This window comes from Gossypium arboreum, chromosome 3 (genome assembly GCF_025698485.1).
Source record: "Gossypium arboreum isolate Shixiya-1 chromosome 3, ASM2569848v2, whole genome shotgun sequence".
Lineage (NCBI taxonomy): Eukaryota > Viridiplantae > Streptophyta > Magnoliopsida > Malvales > Malvaceae > Gossypium > Gossypium arboreum.
Window position 1 is genome coordinate 31,686,088 of NC_069072.1, and position 23,133 is coordinate 31,709,220.

At 31.4% G+C, this 23,133-nt stretch overlaps 1 protein-coding gene across 1 annotated transcript; it reads left to right on the forward strand.

Annotated features, from left to right (window-relative positions):
• Positions 1-251: 251 nt before the first annotated feature.
• On the forward strand, positions 252-3,461 carry LOC108457682 (1-aminocyclopropane-1-carboxylate oxidase homolog 4-like). The gene is made up of 3 exons (XM_017756754.2): positions 252-821; positions 1,049-1,436; positions 2,977-3,461. The coding sequence occupies exons 1-3, from the start codon at positions 379-381 to the stop codon at positions 3,223-3,225; spliced, it is 1,080 nt and encodes a 359-aa protein (XP_017612243.1). The 5' UTR covers positions 252-378; the 3' UTR covers positions 3,226-3,461.
• Positions 3,462-23,133: the final 19,672 nt, after the last annotated feature.

Here is a 23,133-nt window from a genome sequence, read left to right on the forward strand (position 1 = left end):
AACAAATTTAATCTCAACATTTACATAGATTAAATTTATTAAATAGAGATCACGTTAATAAAATATCTAAAATTTGAGAGTTAAATTTATTATTATATCAATAAAATTAGATATGTTATTTTAAATTTTTAAGAACAACCAAATAATTGAACATAATTTTAAATATTAAAACTGGAGATTAGTTATCCGTAGTGTAGTCCTAATATAGTTAGTGTGACCCAGGATGGAAAGTTTGAAAGAAAAGACAAGGTACGTGGGGCAATCAAGTACAGTAGCGTGGAGATTTATCTTGCTAATTGCTATATTATAAACTTAATTCTTTAAGTTACAAATCTTCCTTCCCACCGCTTCACTTCAGTTGTTAGCAGAAGAAAAAGAATGGCGACAACTGTGGATTCCGGAAACCAGTACGATAGAGCCGAAGAAGTAAAAAGATTCGATGACTCAAAAATTGGAGTAAAAGGGCTAGTCGATTCTGGTCTCACCACTATCCCTCGCATCTTCCTTCACCCACCCGAAACTTTATCCGACCTCAAACCCAAACCCAAACCCAAGTCGGTTGCCATACCCACCATCGACCTCTCGGGGCCCCGTTCGACGGTCGTGGAGCAAGTAGCCGCTGCATCTCGATCCTTTGGGTTCTTTCAGATTGTAAACCATGGAATTCCCGTCCAGGTTCTTGACCGTATGATCGCTTCCATCAGAGCCTTCCATGAGCTGCCCACCGACGTCAAGGCCAGATTCTACCGCCGTGACGCCGGAACCGGTGTATCCTTCATTTCCAACGTTGATTTGTTCCACTCTAAAGCCGCTAGCTGGAGGTATCTTATCCATTTGTGTTTTATGGAATTGGGTTATCTTTTCCTCCCAATTTTGATTGATATATTCGTATCAATAGTAGATAATAGGTTTTGACTTTGATTGAAAAATAGGTTTTTTTAGAAGAGATTCAAGCAAAATTAAAGAGCAAAACAAACCCAATTTTTACCAAAATAATTCTGGATAGGATTCACACATTGAAAATTGAAAATTTTGGGTGAAATGATAGGGATACACTCCAGATAAGACTAGGACCAACTCTTCCGGAGCTTGAGCACATTCCGGAGGTTTGTAGAGACGATGTGGTTCAATGGAACTTACATTCGACAACATTAGGAGAGCAGCTGATGGGGTTGTTGTCGGAAGGGCTGGGATTGGATAAGGATACCATCAAGAATACTACATGTTTGGATGCAAGAGTAATGGTTGGGCACTACTATCCATGCTGCCCCCAGCCTGATCTGACAGTGGGCATCGCATCACATACAGATCCGGGAGTGTTAACGTTGTTGCTGCAGGATCACACCGGTGGGCTGCAGATTAAGCATGAAGGGGAGTGGGTGGATGTCAAGCCTGTTCATGGAGCTCTTGTTATAAACATTGCAGATATTCTTCAGGTAAGGTCTTTTAGAGGCTGAAAGCCTAATTTACAACATTAGAGAATAAATTTTACATTATTGAAGTTCCATGGGATAAAATGGTAGCAGTTAGTTCTGCTTTCAACTTGGAGAATTGATGTTTCTTACCCTCCCAACATCTGATTGAAGCATTGCCCTTTCAAAGTTTAATAAATTGAAAACTTTTAATTTTTATTACTTTTAATAAAAAATTGTAAAAATATTAAAACCCAAAAAATAATGAAAATTTATAAAAATTCAACAAATCAATAAAAATATTAAAATTGTATTTTAACATAAAATATAGAACCATTCTTTTTGTGATTCTATTTAATTTAGGTTTGGTTTGTTTCACTGAAAATTATTTCTTGAAAATGATTTATAGAAAATGATTTATTTTTCTGAAAAATTAATATTTTCTAGTGTTTGGAGGAATTTACGTAAAATATTTTCATTGTTTGGTAGATTTCTTAGAAATATTTTATAAAAGTTGTTTTCAATTAAACAAATATACATTTGAGATTTTCTTATTTTTCATTGTTTAATTAAATTTATTTTTATCTATAATTTTATATTGTTTTTCATATATTAAAAATATTATGTTAAATTGATTCATTTTTAATTACATGACTACTAAGTGAGTATTTTTATTTAAAATGTAACATTAACAAAATTGAAAAAAAATTAACGATGTCTACAATTGGATTTGATTTTCAAATTTGAAAAGTAAAGGAACTAAATTCTTGAAAATAAAAGTACAAAGACTAAATTACAAATTTATAAAGTATATATAGACTTATGACATATTTTAATCTTTATACTACAAAACATTTATTATTAATATATTTATAATTGTAATAAATATTTATTATAAAATATTAATATTGAATATTTTCAATAATATGTGAATAATATTATTTAAAATTATTATTTTAAAATTTATTATTAAAATAAAATTAAAATATTATTAATAAATTATATTTATTATATTAATAATTTATTATAAGACTAAATATAAATAATTAAATATGTATGTTTAATAATATTAAAATATAAAATTTTAAATATTTTTAAAAATAAAAAAATTTATTATCAATATAATAATATTAAACTTATTTTACCTTAACTTGTAAGTCATTTTCTGTTGACTAAACTATTTTCTGTGAAACCAACACATGAAAATATAAAAAATATTTTTCGTAAAATTTTTTACATGTAAACAAACGGACCTTTAATATTGTGGTTGAGCTGAGTTTGATCTTTATATTTTCTACTACAATATTTGCAGAAGAATGGTTTGTGATAAATTTTAAATGCATCTATCCCTAGGGCAATCAGCCTGTAAGTAAGAAAAGTCAACCTAGCTATAAGATTAAATCAATGTAGCTTCTCGTCTGAATCAAGCCGGGTGAATATGCATTCTACTAAAAGTAAAATATGAGCCTATTAGAAGTTGAAGCATTGTTGTCTTTGTAATTATTGGAACTGCTAATGATTTTATTTGTTGCTACGAATGGTGGTGCTTTGCGGCAATTTCCAGATAATGTCGAATGATGAGTATAAAAGTGTGGAGCACAGAGTACTGGCAAATCCTTCCGAAGAAGCCCGAGTGTCGATCGCTGTTTTCTTCAATCCAAGTGCCAGGGAAGCCTTATATGGACCATTTGCTGAACTTACTTCACCAGAGAAACCAGCCCACTATCGTCAGTTTATATATAATGACTACATGAGAAGGTTCTTCACCAAGGAACTGGATGGGAAAACTTTGACAAATTTCTATAAGCTGTAAGAGGATATATATATATATATATATAAAATGCTTTGTAGCTTTTAATGTAAGACTATTATGCAATATTAGATTCTTCTATTTTTATGTCAATGTACAATAAGAAAGTTGGATAATCGTAATTTTCACATCACCATACTGTGTTTCTGCTAGTGATTGAAGGTTATGGTTGCTAGTTGAAAATTAATGTCCTTCTATGAGTTGAAAGTACTAACAATTTTATGGTTATTATTAGCAAACACCTGCCTTCCCATCTGCTCTGTTACATCTTGGATTGATTCCTCTGTTATTTATTTATTTATTATTATTATTTTTTTATTGGACATCAACATTAAAAACACTTTCTTTAAGACTACTGTTGTTGGGTTTAATTCAATTCCTCACAAACAAAAATGTACCGCCAATAAAATAAATACTTATCAAATTACTACCGTTGGAATTATAAGCAAACTGCAATAAAATAAAAGGAATAAGAAATAAGAAATAAGAAAATAATTTATTCATAATATTTAAAGTTTGTATTTATAAACATAAAGAGTTATACATCTTCTTAATAGACATTTGAGTCTTAAACTTCAACCAACATCTTATCCTAATGTACATCCACTTTATGTAATAAATATATTTATAACACTTTTCTTGAATACTCATGTTTCATTAAAACTTTAATAAGATAAAAATCTTTGAAAGAAAAAGATTCTTAATGAATGAAAAGAGTACACATATTTATAATACGCATAACTTGTTGCCTCAAACTCAGTGGGACAAAATTTTGTTGAACATCATATTATATCTAAGATTCTATATATATTTCAAGCTTGAATACTAACTTCTCAAATGATCACTTGAATAGATATGCTAAGCGTTAGTCAACATTCTTCTGATAGTCATGAGTGGTGAAAAATTTTCAGGAGTTTCAACAATAATTATAACAAACTTTGATCTTCATCATTTTATAAAAATACGTATGTCCAAATCATTTCAATTAATATAAATATTTATTTAAACATATTGAACAATTTCACAAAAATTTCTATATGCTTTTAGCATTCTAAATTCTTCAAGGATTTTAAATAAATTTCACAATATAATTATTTATATAAAATGTTGTAACAATAACTATTAGGCGTATGTCAAATTTTATTGGATCATCGACTAATAAGTTATTTAAAGGTTATTTGTATCCACCACAAAAAAAATATTATATCTTTTTATAATCAATGTTAGGACTTTGCATTTACCAGACTATCATTTTTACCCCTATTGACATTACACCTTTAGATGTTTAGACTATTGACCCAAAAATTTCACGAGTTGAAAGTGAATTTAATTGGAATTGAATTATGTTTTTCTACTTGATCAATCTATTTTATATCTATATTTCTTGACAAATTTATTCAATATCTTCGTTCTCATTCATTATTTTAACAATAATATTACATGCAAAACCATTTACAAAAAAATTTCATATCGGTTCCGTATTTTCTTGTAGTAGCACAACTTATTGAGATCTCTTCATTTTACTAATTTCATCTTTAGATACTTGAATTTCTTTTGGAATTTTAATGATTAGTTATGTCTTGGATCTCTTTTAGAGCATTGGCCTCCACTAAATGACAATCTAGATTCTTTTTTACAATAATTTTTATCTTTAGAATCAGTTGATTTACCAGACTTCAAATATGCATTACTTTATTTATTCTAACAAGTTGTTCTAATTAAGTGAGAAAATGCATATGATAATTAATTATGTAATACCCACAAATTTTAAATGGGTATTATTTTAAAATCCTAATATTTTGTGGTCCAGTAGTACATTTTTATAAAGCCCAACTTAGTATATATTATAGGTTTTTTTTATAAAAGAATAAATGAAGAAGAAGAAGAAAAAAAAAAAGGATACTTGCAATTTTTTTAGACGATGATTTTTGACAATTTGAGAAAAGTTAATCGTAAGGAAGAGGAATGCAAATCAATGGCACATATTAACGATTAAGGTTAGTTTTACTTTAACTTTCTTTGAAATCTTTTTATTTTAAGCTAATTTTTATAAAACACGTATTTGTTTGGGGTAGTGTAATAGTTTGTCAAAATTCGATGAGATAACGATGACATTATTGGTGCCAAATAAAAGTTCTCTTCAAGATCTTCCAAAATGATATGTGTGGCATCCATTTCAATAGGGTAATATAGGATAAAACAATTTTTGAAATTTATGATGCGTGGGTTTTTGACAGTTTCAAGCAGTCGAATTTGACACACTAGAAATCTATCTATATATGTTTATTTGTTTTGAAATTTGGATGTTTTACATAATATGAAGTTTTTAATTTCATTTAGTATTTCTATCTTGGTCCTACGACTCATGTGCTAAGAATTACAATGCCTAGTTGAAACTATTAACCAAAAAATTTGGGCAAATTATGATAATTTCTTATGTTTAGCTTTCAAAAATTAAGTTTTCCGTAACCATTTTGACACAACAATTTTTTAAGTTTTAGTATTACATTTATTCTTCAAATCCATGTTTTTACATTGCGGAAATTCAAGTAAATTTTGATCTTGAATGGCTTCAAGTAAACCAAACGATTCTGATGTTCAGATTTTCCAAAATTTTCATTTTTAATTGTTTTTAAAAATATTTTCGATCTGAATACTTATATATGGTTGGATTCTAAACTGATTTTTATTAATTTATCAAATTTTCTTATAATATGCATGTATTTTATTAAATTTGATTTATTTAATTTTGAAGTAAAAGTTTTATTAAATTGTGCAATTATGTCTTAATTTGTTAAGGGATTGTCACACAACCGAAATGTCTTAGGATTTCCACGGAAAGTCAAACCTTTAAAGCCTCTGGTTTGTTAATCCAATTCTAATTTTCAAGTTCCATTCTTAACTTTTAGGTTACTAGGAGATTTGTGAAAAACGTTGCTCATGTGTCAGTTCAATAGACCAAGTAAGTGACTCAGCATTCCTTTGATATTTAATTTCCAAAAAATCAGCTCCAAACTTTCTATGTTATTTATGTAATATATGATATATTATCTATGTTTTATGAAATTTGGGTTAAGCATATTGGAAAATTACTATTGCAAAACAAAGACGTTAGCACTGACAAATACAAATAATAAAGGGAAAATAAACAAACAAACAAACAAAAAAATAAATAAATATTGCGCCGTGGAGAATCACTGCCTTAGAAGTGATTTTGCCCTGATTGGTGTAATCGAAAATGGACGTCACCACCCAAAGTTAATACTATGCTTCCAAATTTTTACACTCGAATTGGAAATAAGATCAACATAAGTTTAAAAGTGGTCACTCAACATTTTTTTTTCCAAATTTTAACACTACAAACATCCTTGCCCTTCAAATTTTTGAGTATTTGTCATTTTTCTATATTCATAATCAAACCAATTGAAATTAAATTCAATGGCTCTAAAATATATTTTTGTGGGATATCCCTCAACTCAAAAAGAGTAAGTGTTACTACCCTTCATCAAAGAAAATTGGTCTGTGTTACTTTTTTCTTAACTTGTCATCTATTCGCACGTCCTATTTTGCAACTTCTTATTCATCTTGTTCTAACCATGTGCCTAAATGTCCCTTTAAACCCATGTTTGATCCTGTAGCTATACTTGGACTCATTCTTGAACCTGTGCCTAAACTGTAATATTTGGTAATGTGTTCACGAGGAAGATGTTGTTTATGAACCTATGCAGGTCTAAGAGTCCAACTCAAATCCTTTGAATAAGGTAACAATTTCTAACTATCCATTTAAAGGTAAAATTGAATCTCATAATGACCAAGATCTTCCGATTGACTGTAGGAAGGGAATCAAAAAATGCATAAAGCAACCATTATATCCTATGACCAAGACATTCTAAGTATTTTCTTAGGATTGAGGTCACTCATTCTAAGAAAAGAATTTTTATCTCTTAACAGAAGTATGTTACAGAACAATATGCAAACTAGCAATTATTCCCATAAATCCTAATCTTCAACTTGTGAAAGAAAATGAGATGCTACAATAGACTATGTTATCGGTAGATGAGAAGCATGATTGAATTGGATAATGGTATTTGTAGTAGTTGTGTTATCGACATTAATAATTGTAGTATCGATCATTTTTATGTGAGGCAGTAGGAAGGAAGAAAAAAAAGGTCAAAGAGAAAGGGAAAAAAATCAAATTTTGCTTGTTTGAACTTTGAAGGCTTTGATACCATAAAGAAATTGATAATAAGGTAGAATGAAACATACTTTCATTTATTGAAATTGGAGTATTTATAGAACAATATTCAACTAACAAGAATTCAAAATAAATCAAAACACAATATCCTAACAAAAAGAAATCAAATTTTATAAATTTTAATAAAGTCATGTAATGTTTGTTTCAACGACTAGTTGGAAGACTCATTTGTCTTAGACACAACTGAGTATAGTATATGAAGTGATAGTTATTAGTTATTTTATGAATAATCTAAAGACTTTTCATCTAAAAGTAGCTCATTGAATGCTATAGTATCTCGCAGCTTGCCACTTCGCGGTTCATCATGTGTTCGAGCTGCTGCTTGGTTAGTCAACTTGTAACACTCCTCAGCCTCCATGCTGCAAACACTAATATTGTTTCTCAAACTCTTGAACCTGTTTGATGTATACTCAATTTCATTGTCTAATTTGAATATCTTCAATTTACAGCTAGCTTGATTTTCAACAACTATTTTGAACTTCCAAAAGACTTCTACTACTTCTGACTTCAACTTCAAGAAATATACCCAACAAAAGCTTTTGCAATAATCAATAAACAAAACAAAGTACATGTTGCCACTTAATGAAGATGTCTTCATAGGTCCACATATATCAATATGGACCAAATGTAGTTTATCAGTGGCTCTCTAAGCTTTGCTAACTAGAAATAGAAGTCTTGTTTGCTTTCTAAGTTGGCACACTTTACAAACATTCTCATGCTTAACTATTTTTGATAGGTTTTCAACTAAATCATTTCTAGATAATTGATTTAGAGACTTGTAATTAACATGCCCCATTCTTTTATTTCATAACTTAGTTTTATCTACTGAGCTTGCATATGCTTTTAAGTTGCTAATTTCCAGTCTACAACAGAACTTCTATCAGACATATCAACTGATACAAGTTCGCACCCACATGGATCAAGAATCAAACATTCTTTAACTTTAAACACATTTGAATAACCTTTTTCAAGCAGTTGACCAACACTTGGCATATTTTAATCAATTTCAAGTACAAAAAGAACATCTTCTTTGTACTTGATGGAGTGTTGATTAAAACATAAAATTTGGTCAGAAAAACCACACTAGGATCAATTCCTAAGAAAGTTTGGAGAGGTCACAGACGGTCCAGCTTAAAACCCAAACTCTTAGACAGAACTTCCTGTAATGTAATTTTTGGTAAAATAACAAAGCTTTTAGAGAAAGAAGAATGAGGGAGACGAGAAGAATGATAGAATTTATGTTTTTGTTGTTGTTGTGTGATATATAAGGAAGATAACCTCCTATTTATACTATTAGCTGAAGGGTAAAATAGTAAAAATGCAATGGTAAAAAAAGGTAAAACCAAAAGATATAGTTTTCTAAAAATCTAGACATTATGGTCGAATCTGGAGGAATTACATAAGCTTGTTTAAAAACCTAGAAATTGAAATCTAGCTTTCGAAATCATTTGTTTAAAAAAAATATTATTTTTGGTAATACTCTTACATGTTATTTAGAAAAACACACGCACAAAATTTATTTATTTTGCGAAAAGCACTTAATTTGATAATTAATTTTTTAGCAGAAATTTTGGAGTTGATAAGTTGAAAATCGAGACTTCGATAAGTGAAAATTTTATAATTTTGGTCGATTGAGCATATTCTAAAACTCTCTTTATTAACCTTCGTAAAACTCTTTTCAAATTTGCAGCAGAAAATCCTTAGCTCGTTTAACTTTGAAAATTAAACGTTTAGAAATATGCAGAAAACTTTAACTAAATAACAAAAACCAAAATTAACTCCGAAATTTTATCCAGAAAAATAAAGTCCAGAAAAGTTCAATTATTGGTAAATCAAACCATCTTATGTGAGAAAACCAGTCTGAGTTTCCAAATGTCGCCCACTTCTAAATCTGTTGATTACCTAAAAAGTAAAAAAAAAAAAAATAGACGAGCTTACAAGCTCAGTGTGTAACTCAACCCAAACAAACAGAACAAACTCAAATATAGTAATGGTTATAGAAACATATGCAATTTAGATATAGATACAATCTCAATTTCAAAAACGATGCAATTTCATATACAGAATCAAATGCAAATACAGTCACAGATGCAAAAATAGACAAGTAACAGATCTTACCCCCATCCGCTACACACCATCTCCGTCCTACCAATCACACCAAATAGGACTGCAAGAGCGCGTTCATCCATCACACCAATAAGTGAGTGTATGTCACTTTTCAAAATATTGTAGTCAAGCTACCAGAAGTATGTGGTAATCTGCTAGAACCAAATAGTGTGGTCAAGTCACCAGATTAGATATGTGGTTATACCACAAATTAAGTCATCTCAGGTTTCTTGGCTGTAACACCCTTTAACCCATATCCATCGCCGAAACAGGGTTACAGAGCATTACCAAAACTTTCAGAACATTTTTCAGATATTTCACGTAAATTACTATTCATTAACAAAGATTATTCGTATCGTCTTTTAAATGGACCCTCGAGGCTCAATACGAGCATTAGACCAAGTCGAGACTTAATCGGAAACTCTAAGAAATTTTTTTCGTGACATTTCAAAAATTTTCCAAGGTGCAAGGCTCACACGCTCGTGTGGTCCAAGGGACACACCCATGCTGTAGCTCGTGTTAGACCCTGTGTAACTCTCTGACTTGTGCACACAGCCTAGTATTTTTTTTTTCGAATTTAGGTGCAGGTTTCACACGGTCTAGACACACGCCCGTGTTCTAGGCCGTGTAGCACACACCTTTGAGACACACGCCCGTGTGCTCAATTCTAAGCATTCTGTTTCTCAAATTTAAGGTGCAGGGGACACACGGCCTAACCATATGCCATGTACCATGCCATGTGTCACACATGGTCTAGACACACACCTGTGTGTCTACCCGTGTGGACCAAATAATGCCATTTCCAACTTCATTTCTAACCCAAAATCACACCAATGACCTGCACTTAAACTCACATCAAAATGCCAACCAATTCAAGCATTCAAATTAAGCAACTCTATCATTCAACATGGCATATCATTACATGCATACATGTTTATAATCTTACCTTGGTATATTCCATATGTTAGGCATAATTTGAACAACCATTTAACATGTAAGTAACTACCATAGTATGACATTACAAGTATATTAAAAACAACCATTGCTAGCCATTCCAATGGCTAGATTACAAACGGCATATTTAAGCCATCTATGGCCATGTTAGCCTATACATGCCATTGTACCAAAATGATTTTACTATATATACCAAAATAAGCTAGTGGATAGTGTGATGATGTTCCAATAATCTCCAACCTTCGCGAGCTTCCGAGCACTATAAAATAGGAGAAAATAAAACAGAGTAAGGATTACATGCTTAGTAAGGTCGTGTAATAGAAACTAAACTTAGCAATCCCGTTTATTAAATCTAAGCATACAATATCACGTTTTCCATCCATTTGGCAAAATTTACCTAAACACATGCATTCAATCAAACATTGTTAGTCAATAAATTTTCATATACATCAAGAAAACATTGATGAGCTCATCATGCAATATTCCTTCAAGACATTATCATTTCCTCTCATAATTCCCTCATCATGCCAAGAGTTTTGTTCGTTGAATCATTGAAATTCTGATAGGTACTCAAGTAGTATACTCGAGGTGTACGATTCAATAACCCGTCAATTCTTATTCAAGAGTACCCATTAGGGAACTTAATCAAAGAACATATTCTCGAGCCACATACCGTATTACGAGATTACTAGTCCAGGCTAAATTCTTTATGTAACGTATGCTCAAAAGAGCTCAATTAGGATTACCAGTCCAGGCTAAACCCTAATTGTAACATATGCTCGAGAGAGATTATATCAGGATTACCCGTCCGGGCTAAATCCTTTGCATAACGAGGTTAATAGGATTAGTCATCTGAGCTAAATCCCGTTAGCAACAAATGCAGGACCTCATTCATTTCGGGAAAGTACATTTATCTATCGAATTCAATATTCAAACGAGACTTTACCCCTTTTTCCAACATTTCCAAACATGTAATCATTTCACACATTTATAACATTCACATAAATATAATTCATATTGCATATAATCATAATATTCAAGTTAACATATTTACATGCTCGATTAAGTTACATGAACTTACCTCGACATTAGTTCACGTATAAAATCTACTAATCCAAAACCTTTTCTTTTCCTCGATCTAATCTTGAATTTGTGTTGTCCGAATCTATATAAATAACTTTAATCATCAATTTTACACATTTCATATTCATTTGGACTCAATTTATGTCCTAGGTAAAATTACCGTTTTCCCCTAACTTTTCCATAAATTCCAATTTCGTCCCTAGGATTGGAAAATGAAATTCATGCAATTTACTCCTTATTCTAAGCCTAACCGAAATTTCAACTTAAAATTTACAGCACTTACTTTCTATAAATTTCAAAATTTTTCATCAATTTTTACAACTTTACATTTTAGTCCCTAAATCATGTTTTCATAAAAAATCACTTTCTAAAAGTTGTTTATCTATTAACAACCTTTCATTTTCTACCATAAATTTTAAATTTTATCATGTACATCCATGACCTAATTTCCATACTTTGATAACTCTTCAAATTGATCCCCCAAATAGATAGATTAAGCTATCCCAGTTTCAAAAATATCAAAATTACTAAAAACGGGACAAGAAAACTTACCCAATTAAGCCATGAAAGGTTTTTCTCTCTCTCCTAGGGTTTCCATGTATTTTTTGGGAAGAAGATGAGAAAATAAGATGACATTTTCTTTTTCATCTTTTAATTAATCAAATTATTTTAAATTTCAATTTGGTCCTTACCCTTTTTCTAAATTTCCATGGATGAGTCACCAAAATATCTACATACTTTTCTTTAAAGGTCTAATTACCATATAAAGACCTCTAGTTTTGAATTTCATAGCTATTTAATCCTTGTAGCTACTAGCATTCAAACTTTGTATTTTATGCGATTTAGTCCTTCTCGTAATTAAGCACATAATCAATAAAATTTTCTTATTAGAATTTTCACATGACCTTTCTATCATATTATGGACCTCGTAATAAAATAAAATAAAATTTATTTTTGGATCGGATTTGTGGTCCCGAAACTATTGTTCTGATTTCACTGAAAAAATAGACTATTACATCGGCAACGATGACCCGCCACCCCGGGTTGCTTGGCAACGATGGCTTACTAATATCAGTATGTAGTCAAACAAACAAAACACTTTCTCCATCACAACATTCCTACCCCAATGCACCTGTCCAAACATATTACATATTCAGATGCACATAAATGAGTCATGCTTATACAAATTTCTTAAATTACAGATCATAAGTAGAGATTATACCACAGAAATACTCTCGAATGTTACACATGCAATATCAGTATTTTAGATTTTAGGTTTCATTTGCAAACACTAATTAGATAACAAATGTATTTATATATCATACATTCCGTACATATCAGAACATACTATCACGCTTTCAAAAATCATATTAACAAAGGCAAAATACCAAATTTCATGTCCATAATACCTACATAACACATTTTGGAACCTATGAAGTGACAAATTTCAAATCCCACTTCAAACATGGCTCTAACAAAGTTTTACAACAAATGGGCCCATATGCCCGTGTAGCCTCATGGCCTAACACAAGCCCGTATGGCCTCACGGCCTAACATACACCCGTGTGGCCCACACAACCCAAATAACCCAACCCGTATGGCCTACACGGTCTGGCACACGGCTTGGCACATGGCCATGTGACATTGACAGTGGGTTTATTGGCGTCGTATCATTTGCTATTTTTGAGTTTTCTGTTACATACCTAACTGTTTACGATGTTTACAAAGAAAAAGCAACAACTCCAAAACCTAAAACCTAAAACAACACCCAAATGAGTTGTTAGCATAAGCACACCAACCCTAAACAGATCTGGCCCTTACTTGGTTACAGATATTCGACTACAACACCAAAACACTCGGTCACTTACCCCAACAAAAGAACAGTTCCTAAGAATCTCTACTCGTCGGTAGATTATTTAGTTCTAGATGTTCACCTAATTCAAAAGATATCAAAACCGATAAGTTCGAACTCATAGATCAAACCAAATCTTCTCATACCTTTCGTGAAATAAAAGAAAAAATGAATATCACCACAACTAGAATCCAAAATCACTTAACCAAATACAAACTTAACGAAAAAATGCTCAGAATCCCCACAACAAATCCCAGAGAGAGTGACGACTTAGAGCTAAACACCTAGATAAGACAAAAAGAATGAAGGGAAGTTTTGGTAGAAAGGAAAATGGATGGAAAAAAAATAGGAAGAGAAGAAAGAAAGAAATCAAAGAAAGTTTTAACAGTCAGCTATGTGAAAACAAGAATGGAAGAGTAGGGAGAGAGAAAAGAGGACATCACTAGTGAGGAGAGTGGGAGAGAGACAATTGAGAGGAGAAGAATTAGGACAAAATCCCTCATCATTTTTTTTAAAAACAACCTACTAACTCCAATCAATTATCCATATCAGGTTTTTTTTCAGAGTTAAAAACAAAAATAATTTCCACTTTGCACACACAGGATTCGAACATGGAACCTCTGGGTAAGCTAAAGCCTTACCATTGAACCAATAGGCTCATTTTTGTCATCAGTTGAGTGAAAATAAAATATAAGCTTGATACCTAAAGAGAAGGGTTAGAGCAAAAATGACAAAACTTTAAGAGAAAGTGTAATGCCTCTTACCTGGTCTGGTTGTCGAACCCGAGCAATAAGGTGTTACGAACAATAATCACATAATAACAAACTTTTTACAATTCAAAATCATGAAAAAATATTAAATAATTACATACGAACATGTATATGATCATTATTCAATCTAATTCAATAAAATATTGAGTATTCAGAGCCTAAAAACAATTTGGTAATTAACACAAAAACAAAATGTAAGGAAAACTTGCATACAGGAGACACACAGCTATGTCCTCTGGTTGTGTGTACTTGGAAAATGCCTTTCAAAACAAGCAATTTACCTATAAAACACTTATGCTACAAACCACCATTTATACCAAATTCAACATATTCAAAAGCATTCAATTCAAGTAAAAAAAAAATCATCATTTTGAACAACCATCCTAAGTGCCTAACCAATATGCCTCAATTGGAACCTCATTAAACAATTCAAAACTAGCCAATGACCACATTCATTTTTACCAATATACCTTCAATGGCATCTTAAATATTCAAGCTACGCATGTATACATTCAATCATTCAACCATCACATATTTAAGTATTGAACTTACCAAAACATTTCTTACTTATAATCTGAGCATATCATCTACCAAACCAAAATCAAGTATCAACCAACAACATTGCCTAGCATAATATTTTTCTCAACTAAGAAAACATTAATCATATTACCCAAAGCAACCTATTAAATTATCAACCACATGACCATTGCCATCACATTTATATATTTACATAATCTCAAAAAGGCTAAATAAATACAAAATAACCATTTAATCATTAAACATCCTAGGTACATGCCAAGATCAAAATGAACAATTCACTAACATTTGAGTTCGGGATTGTCGCTGGATGTTGAGTCAACAATCAAATCGATAAGTACTTAACATGCGCATAGGAAAATAATTCGTACGTTGAGTATAACTTAGCAGTATTTCTATAATCTAAACATTAAAAGCAAAATATAATACATTAAATTGCTCAAGTTAAAACTAGATAATGCTATACTAATGTCATATCGAACGTGCAAATTAATATATGCATTAATTTATAAAATATATTTTATTAATAATAATACATGACAAATTCAATTCACATATAATATAGTATCCAAGCCTAATTCCATATATAGCATGATCACATCAACCATAATTCAGTTCATTTCATACATAAATCAACACCATTCCTTATTCACATATCCATTCACTATTTTCATTTCCAATTCACATTTCATTTCATTTCTAAACATTTTCTATTTCATTAGCATTGTCATTTCATTGTCATTTTCCATATCAAAATCATTATTTCGAGTTTATCATTTTCTTCCCCTATTAACACGATTTGGACTCGGACTTGGATGGATACATGGATCCAACCAACACACCTGTTTGGCAGCCAGTGCCTCATCGGATAAATTTGAAGCAATAGTTGTGCCCAGTGCTATAAATAAATTGACACCTAGTGTCTCATCAGTTAAACCAAAGCAAATTGACACCCAGTGCCTTATCGACTCGTAGTCAAAGAATCCCTAAACTCTTCCTATCCTATGGCATGTCAACTAGATCCTACTCTTCCCGAATAGTTAATAGGGTTTCCATTTCATTATTCAATATCAACCAATGTCTCAATTCATATTTATCTATATTAAGTAAACATTGATTCAACATATATAGCAACCACAATTATCCCAAATCATGTTCAATTTTCAAATTTATAAAGAATACGCACATTTTTCAAATATACTAAATTTAATCTTCATAATCATCAATCAACTCAAATAATTACAAATGAACAAGTAATCTCACCTTATAATCTTACCATGAATAAATAAATCAATATGCAATATTTTATAAGTTAGATCGAATTATAGAAACATAAATCGTTAACTCCAAGCTATTTGTCGATGACTTTTTCTTTTCTTTTTTGAGGAATCTGGGTCGACGTTAACTACGAATTAAAATAACCAGAATAATTTATAAATAAATAACTAAAAGCTTCAACTATCTAATAATAGCAACATTATCAAATTTTAACATCATCAAAAATTACAACATGGGTCAGCTAGATTAACCTACGGGAACTCCAAGAATATAAAAATTACAAAAAAAATGACTAAATTGAACTAACCAATTTTGAACTTGAAATTAAGAACCCTAGTTGTGCGTTTCTTTTTCTCCCTGTTCTTTCTTGTTTCGAAAGAAGAAACAAAATTGAAAAGAGAATTGTCTCATTCTCTTTCCATCCACTAACTATTTTAATTTTATTTTATTTTAATAATAACTTAAATTTTAACACACACACACACACATATATATATATATAACATTTACTATAAATCTTAATCGGCCACCATTATGACTATACATAATGGTTTTTTTCTTTAACGAGTCCTATAAATTCAATTCTAATTATAATTCCTTAATAATTAGACTTTTGACCATTTTTTTATTTAGTCCTTGTACTCTAATTAAACACTAGTTCATAAAAATTACTTATTCAAAATTCAATTCACTTCCAACTCATTTCTATAAATATTAAATAAAAATATTTACGAGTTCAGTTTATGGAAACAAAGCCCCAAAAATAAACTTTCCGACACCACTGATTATCAGCACATTATAGAAAGGATTCGGACCTAGAACCCCACACACACAAGCACAACACTTAACCACTAAACCAAATCACTTCACTTGAAAAAATTCCTACAACTTTAATTCAAAACGAAACGTGACCACTCTTGATTCACTAACCCAATTTTTATTAACCCCTTTTTTGGGATGTGACAATAGTTCAAAAAAAGATATTTTTTTGACAAGTTTTTCTTTATTTTCTAAAAAATAATAAAAAAGTTTTATCCAAAAAATAAACGCAAACTCGAACACGGACTAGGCCGGACGGCAGCGACGACACACTTGTATTAGACCTTTAGCCCAATTACTCAACGAAGGTAAGGAGTAAGGCTATATTTAAACATTTTCATTAACCTATACACAACCAATCTGGGATTTTTGTGCATTACCCACATTCCCCCACTAATGCAAAGAAATAAAGATTTTTGAAAAAAAAAAAGAAAAAAGAGCAATAGTGAAATTATGTACTTAAGTACTATTATTTGTTAGATCGACACAAATACATAGTGAAATGAGCAATTCTTCTAGTAAAATGAGCAATTCTTCTAGTAAAATGAGCAATTCTTCTCTTAACAAGTGAATGAATCTGAAACTTGTTAAAATAAGAGTAAACTCATAACACATGACTAATTTCAGGTCCAATTGAGTTCTGCGATAGATCAACAATTTAGCCAATATACCTCGGGATGCTGGTAAGTGATCTAAAAAAATGGCCTAACATCTTTCATTGAAGGTGGCTAATCCTTCATAGTTACATAAGTGATTCCAAGTCTGTCTTAGTATAGACCACCTGGACCAAGGCTATGGAATCATTAAGAGTAGTTAATAAGCTCAACCTCTTGGTTTAAAAATTCGATGAATTCATCAAGTTCATCTCATTAAGACCACCCAAACTCTGGGTTATGAGCTCATGAAGAGCAAGGAGCTCATCCTTATGCATGTACATTGTATGCCATAAGGATACATAAAGATGTACACTATGAGTCTTTACATGGTTTCATTTGACCACATTGAACTTAAAAGACTAAGTTGGGTATCTACCATGAATTCCTCAACTAATGGGCTTAAGATCCACCCCTTTGACTAATTAAGAACCATTTTCCTATATAACCTTTTAGTTAGTGGATCAGCTAGGTTCCTCTCAGATCTTACATACTTTATGGCGACTACTCCATTTTTTATGAAGTGTCTCACACATTCATGTCTTATTCGAGTATGCATTTTTTTGCCATTGTAAGCCTGATTTTGAGCAACACAAATGAAGACTTGTGAACCACATAATAAAGACATAGGAGGTGTAGGTTTCCCCTGTAAAGTACTGCAAGCAGATTCCTGATCCACTTGCCTTATTTCTGAGCTAAATCAAGAGCTATAAACTCTGATTCCATGGTGGAGCGAGCAACACATGTCTATTTAGCAGACTTCCAAGAAATGGCTGCTCCAACTAAAGTAAACTCATAGCCACTGGTAGAGCTAACCTCATTATTATCAGCTACCTAGTTTGCATCACAATATCCCTTTAGGACTGCAGGCTATCAAAAAATTGCAATCCCCAACTCATCATACCTTTGAGGTACTTCAGCAGATGCTTAAGAGCATTCCTATGTTCACTACTTGGATTATGGGTATATCTACTCAGTCTATTAATAGCATAGACAATATCTGGTCGGCTATGGTTCATTAAAAAGATAAGACTCCCAATAGTTTAGCATACTCAGATTTCGATACACTTTTTCTTTTATTATTTTTCAGTTGTATGTTAGGGTCATAGGAAGTTTTCACAGGGATTACATCAAAACTGTTAAATTTATTCAACACTTTCTCAATGTAATAAGACTGGTTTAAGGAAAATCCCTTATCTGATTTAGTAATCTTAATCCCTACGATTACATTTACCTCTCCCAAGTCAGTCATTTCGAATTGGTTGATAAGAAATTTTTTTGTTTCTTTAATGGCTTCTATATGTGTACTAAAAATCAATAAGTCATCCACATATAGACTTATGACACCATAATCCAAACCAAACATTTTTGAATACACACATGTATCAGCACCATTGGCAACAAAGTCATAACTAAGGATAGTTTTGTGAAATTTATCATACTATTAATTTGGAGCTTATTTGAGACCGTACAGAGACATCTTAAGTCTGCATACTTTGTCTTCCTTCCCAGTTGCCACAAAGCCTAAAGGTTGCTCTATATATATCTCCTAATCTAAATCACCATTCAATAAAGTAGTCTACACATCCATCTGATGCATAAGTAAGTTGTGAATGGAAGCTAAAGCAAACAAAACACATGTAATGCCCCAAATCCAGCTTAGACGTTATGGCTGAATCCCAGAAGTTACATTAACAACGCTTGAAATTATTTACTTTTTGAAATTTACTAGGGTTGAGGTGTTTTGTGAAAACGTAAAAAATTGAATATTTAATGATTTAAGTGAAAAAAATACTTATTAAAAATATAATCTTTTGAAAGTAAAGTGCGACATTATATTATAATGTCATTTTAAGTTATTTGAAATAAAGATTTTGTATTATAATTATTTACTAAAAAGTTTTGGGTAAAAATCCTTCGTAGCGGACTTTCATAAAGCTACTTAGAAAATTATGAATTATAATTTTATTTTAAACCACGGAAAATCTTAAATAGTTTAAATAAACTCCATATTTTAAAATACTTGAAATCGCATAAATTTTTCATCATGCATAGTAGTTCTAAGTTATAAAATAACCAACAACCCAAAAAATAAAAGAAGTGTCCAAAGTCCAAAGTCCAAAGTTCACAAACAGAAACCATGTAGTTTAAAAATCCATTATTAAAAATCCATAAAATAAACCATCCGAAAGGTTCCACCGAATGTTGAATTCAAGCCCTATGTTCGAGTATTACTTGAAAGGTTATAACACTAAAGGGGTGAGCTTTTAAAGCTCAATGTGAGTCTTTTAACAAATAACTGTAACTAAATACATAATCATTAATCAAGTAAATATTTCACTTTATGTACATGATCATGGCGATGTTGTTTTATAAAATATTTATGCAAATTTATTTAAAACATTCTATCCATCACCGTTACACACCACAATTAAGTTCCCTAGAACTCTTCCATCCGAACACTCCAATTTGTGAACAGTTTCACAGTAATGCAGATAAACTGCCACTTAATAATATTGTGGACAAGCCACCACTTTTCCAGATAAACTACCACTTAATAAAATTATGGACAAGCCACCACTTTTACATATAAATTGCCACTTCTTCCTCCTTTCACATTTTCCACCCCATGCATGTGATATGACCACAAAAATCATTTTTTCACTTAAAAAAAAATCAGTTTTTCACTTTGACATGTGAGACATGCTCATTATATCACTTATCAATTAAAATCACATAGGCATGCTTAATATGCTAATAACATATTTACACTATATATATATATATATATATATATATCAATATTTCACATTTATAAATCATCACATTATAAAAATCACAAAAACAATGATTTATTTTCACTTACTTGGATATTCCAATTTGATGAGTTTTTATTCCTCTTTTCGAATAAATAAGTATTCTTGATAAGCATCATTTAATAATACTAATATCTCTTTAACAACATGAAACATATTTTCATATATTTTTTAATTAATGTAGAACCCACAACTGATTGTATATCCGGTGTGTATTGTATATCCGGTGTGTTACAACTCTCTAAGATGCCTACATTTGGATCTGTCCACGGATCACCTAGTCACACAAAGGTAGTCCTTCATTAAAGTTTACCATGATCATCATAATAGATAATTTTATTAAACAGATCTCCCATTTAACATTTACCCTTGTGAACTAAGAATTGTGATTCCTTTCACAAGTTTGATGATTTTCTGTGTTGATGTCGATCGGCCCTTCAAAAAGACATCATAACTAAAAGTTATTAAACGAGGGAAAAATTCACCATAACTCTTATGAATATTCGGTCAAGAAAGAAACAATAAGTGAGGAGTGGTTCTCATTCAACCTTTGTACTTACTCTATTTTGGTAAAAAAGAAGAGATCGATAGATCATCTTGATTTTGATCTGGGAAAATTGAACGATTTAAAGAGGGGTTGATTAAGAGTAAGTTTACGAAATAAAGACTTAGAACTTGAGAAACTAAGTGAGAAACTAAGTGAAATAAATAGTGTAGAATTTTATTTACTAAAAGAAATGACGTAGGTTGAAAAATGATGAAGAAAAGAGGAGGAAACACAACCGTTGGTAGTGGTCCTACGACGGCGATAATGATGGTGGTCCAACGACGGAGATGGTAGTCCAGCGGAGGAGAAAGAAATGAGGAGGGTTTTGATCACTAGATTAAAAAAGGAGAAATAAGAAGTGTAAAAAATAAAGAAAAAGGGTGATGTTTCACAATAGTGCGTGGTGGTTGTCATGGTGGTGAAGGGCAGTGCTAAAGGCGACAGTGAAAAAAAAGAAGAAGAAAAGTGGCGGTGCAATAAAGGTTCGATGGTGGTAAAAGTGGTTCAAAACCAAAGAACGGTGGAGGATAGGAGGAATTAGAGAGAAAATAGGTGGCTTGTGGCTAAACAAAAGAAAGAAAAGGAGAGAATGGAGAAGAGCTTAAGGGAGGTGAAACAATGAGAGGGGAAGAATGAAAAGATGGATGAAAATAGGTTTTGTTAAACATGTCTAGGTTTAATGAACACCACTCATGGTAACGGTGAAGAGAATGGCAAGTTAGGGGACAAAGGAGCGGAAAGGGGATAATGGGGGTGATAATGGGCTTAATGAGTGAAGGTTGACTCACACAAAAGGAAAGAATCTTTCCTTATGCATGGCAACTAGAATGGATAGTTTTGAGGGGTGTTGACCAGTAAAGTTCGAAAAAAAATTAAATAAAAAGATAGAGAGTGTGGAGACTTGAACCTGAGACTTTTAAAAAACTAAATAAGCACTTAACCATTAAGCCAACTCACTTGCTTGTTATCATTTTAATAGAAAAGATTTAAAAACATGGGATTACCTTTGCTAAGGGTTTGAAACAAATTTTCTCCAAATAGAAATTAGTGCGAGGGAAGGGATTCGAACACAGATTATTAAGGATAGCTCTGCCACTACTCAATCACTATAATTGATTTTCATTTATCAAAAGCATGAAAATAACCTTAAAGAAAATTGGGCCGTGACTGATCTCGGTTCATTAACTCAATTTCTACTAACCCAATTTTTGGGATGTGACAACATGAATAGTTGATGTCTTAGTAACGGGAGAGTATGCATCAAAAAAATCAACTCCAAATTTTTGAATAAATCCGTTTACAACTAGTTTTGCCTTATACCTTTGAGTTGATCTGTCTGATCTAAATTTTTTCTAAAAACCCATTTATTACTAATAGGTTTACAACTTTTAAGTACACTAACTCTCAAGTATGATTAGACATAATATATTCTAGCTCAACATTAATAACATCTCTTAAAAAAATAGCATCAATTGATTTTATAGCTTCATCATATGTTTTTGGATCCTCATCTATTATGAAAATATAACAACGAAATCACTTATTGAGTTTAAGTAAACAATTTCAGTTGTAAAAGAAGTAAATAAGTCAGGACCAAAACTAGTCGCAGTTTTTGCCTTTTGCTCCTCTTAGGTTCATCATCATATTGAGCATCCCTAGCATGTTTACTAGAAGAGGAAGAAGCATGTTCATCTAAGTGTATGTCTGTATTAGAAAAAATTTCTTTAAAGGAATAATGTTTCGAAAAAACATCTCTAGATTCACAAATAGAATGATCATGAAATGACATAAATCTACAGCACTATTTAATGCATAACCAATAAAAACTGCAACAAAAGTTTTAGACCCGATTGTGTTCCTTCTGAAAGTAGGTATACCTATTTTAGCTAAGCACTCCACACTTTCAAGTATTACAGATTAAGGGCATAACCTTCCCATAATTCATATGGGGTGTAGTCTTATTTGTTATGAGGCACGCTATTAAGAATATGGTTTGCAGAAAGAATGGTCTCCCCTCACATATTGTCAAGCAAGCTAGAGCTTAGAAGTAGGGCATTCATTATTTCTTTTAAAGTTCTATTCTTTATTTTACCTATGTCATTTGTTGTGGAGTATAAGGGGCAGTGGTCCCATGTATTATGTCGTGTTTCTCACATATTTCTTTTAGGAAATTAATGTTATATTGTAACACCCCACACCTGTACCCTACGCCGGGATGGAATACAAGGCATTACTCAACTT

What these genes read in the sequence shown, in the direction of transcription:
- LOC108457682 (XM_017756754.2), top strand. Translation starts at nt 379, where the DNA reads ATGGCGACAACTGTGGATTCCGGAAACCAGTACGATAGAGCCGAAGAA. An exon ending in TCTAAAGCCGCTAGCTGGAG is followed by an intron (nt 822 to 1,048) that starts GTATCTTATCCA and finishes GTGAAATGATAG; the next exon opens with GGATACACTCCAGATAAGAC. An exon ending in ACATTGCAGATATTCTTCAG is followed by an intron (nt 1,437 to 2,976) that starts GTAAGGTCTTTT and finishes GGCAATTTCCAG; the next exon opens with ATAATGTCGAATGATGAGTA.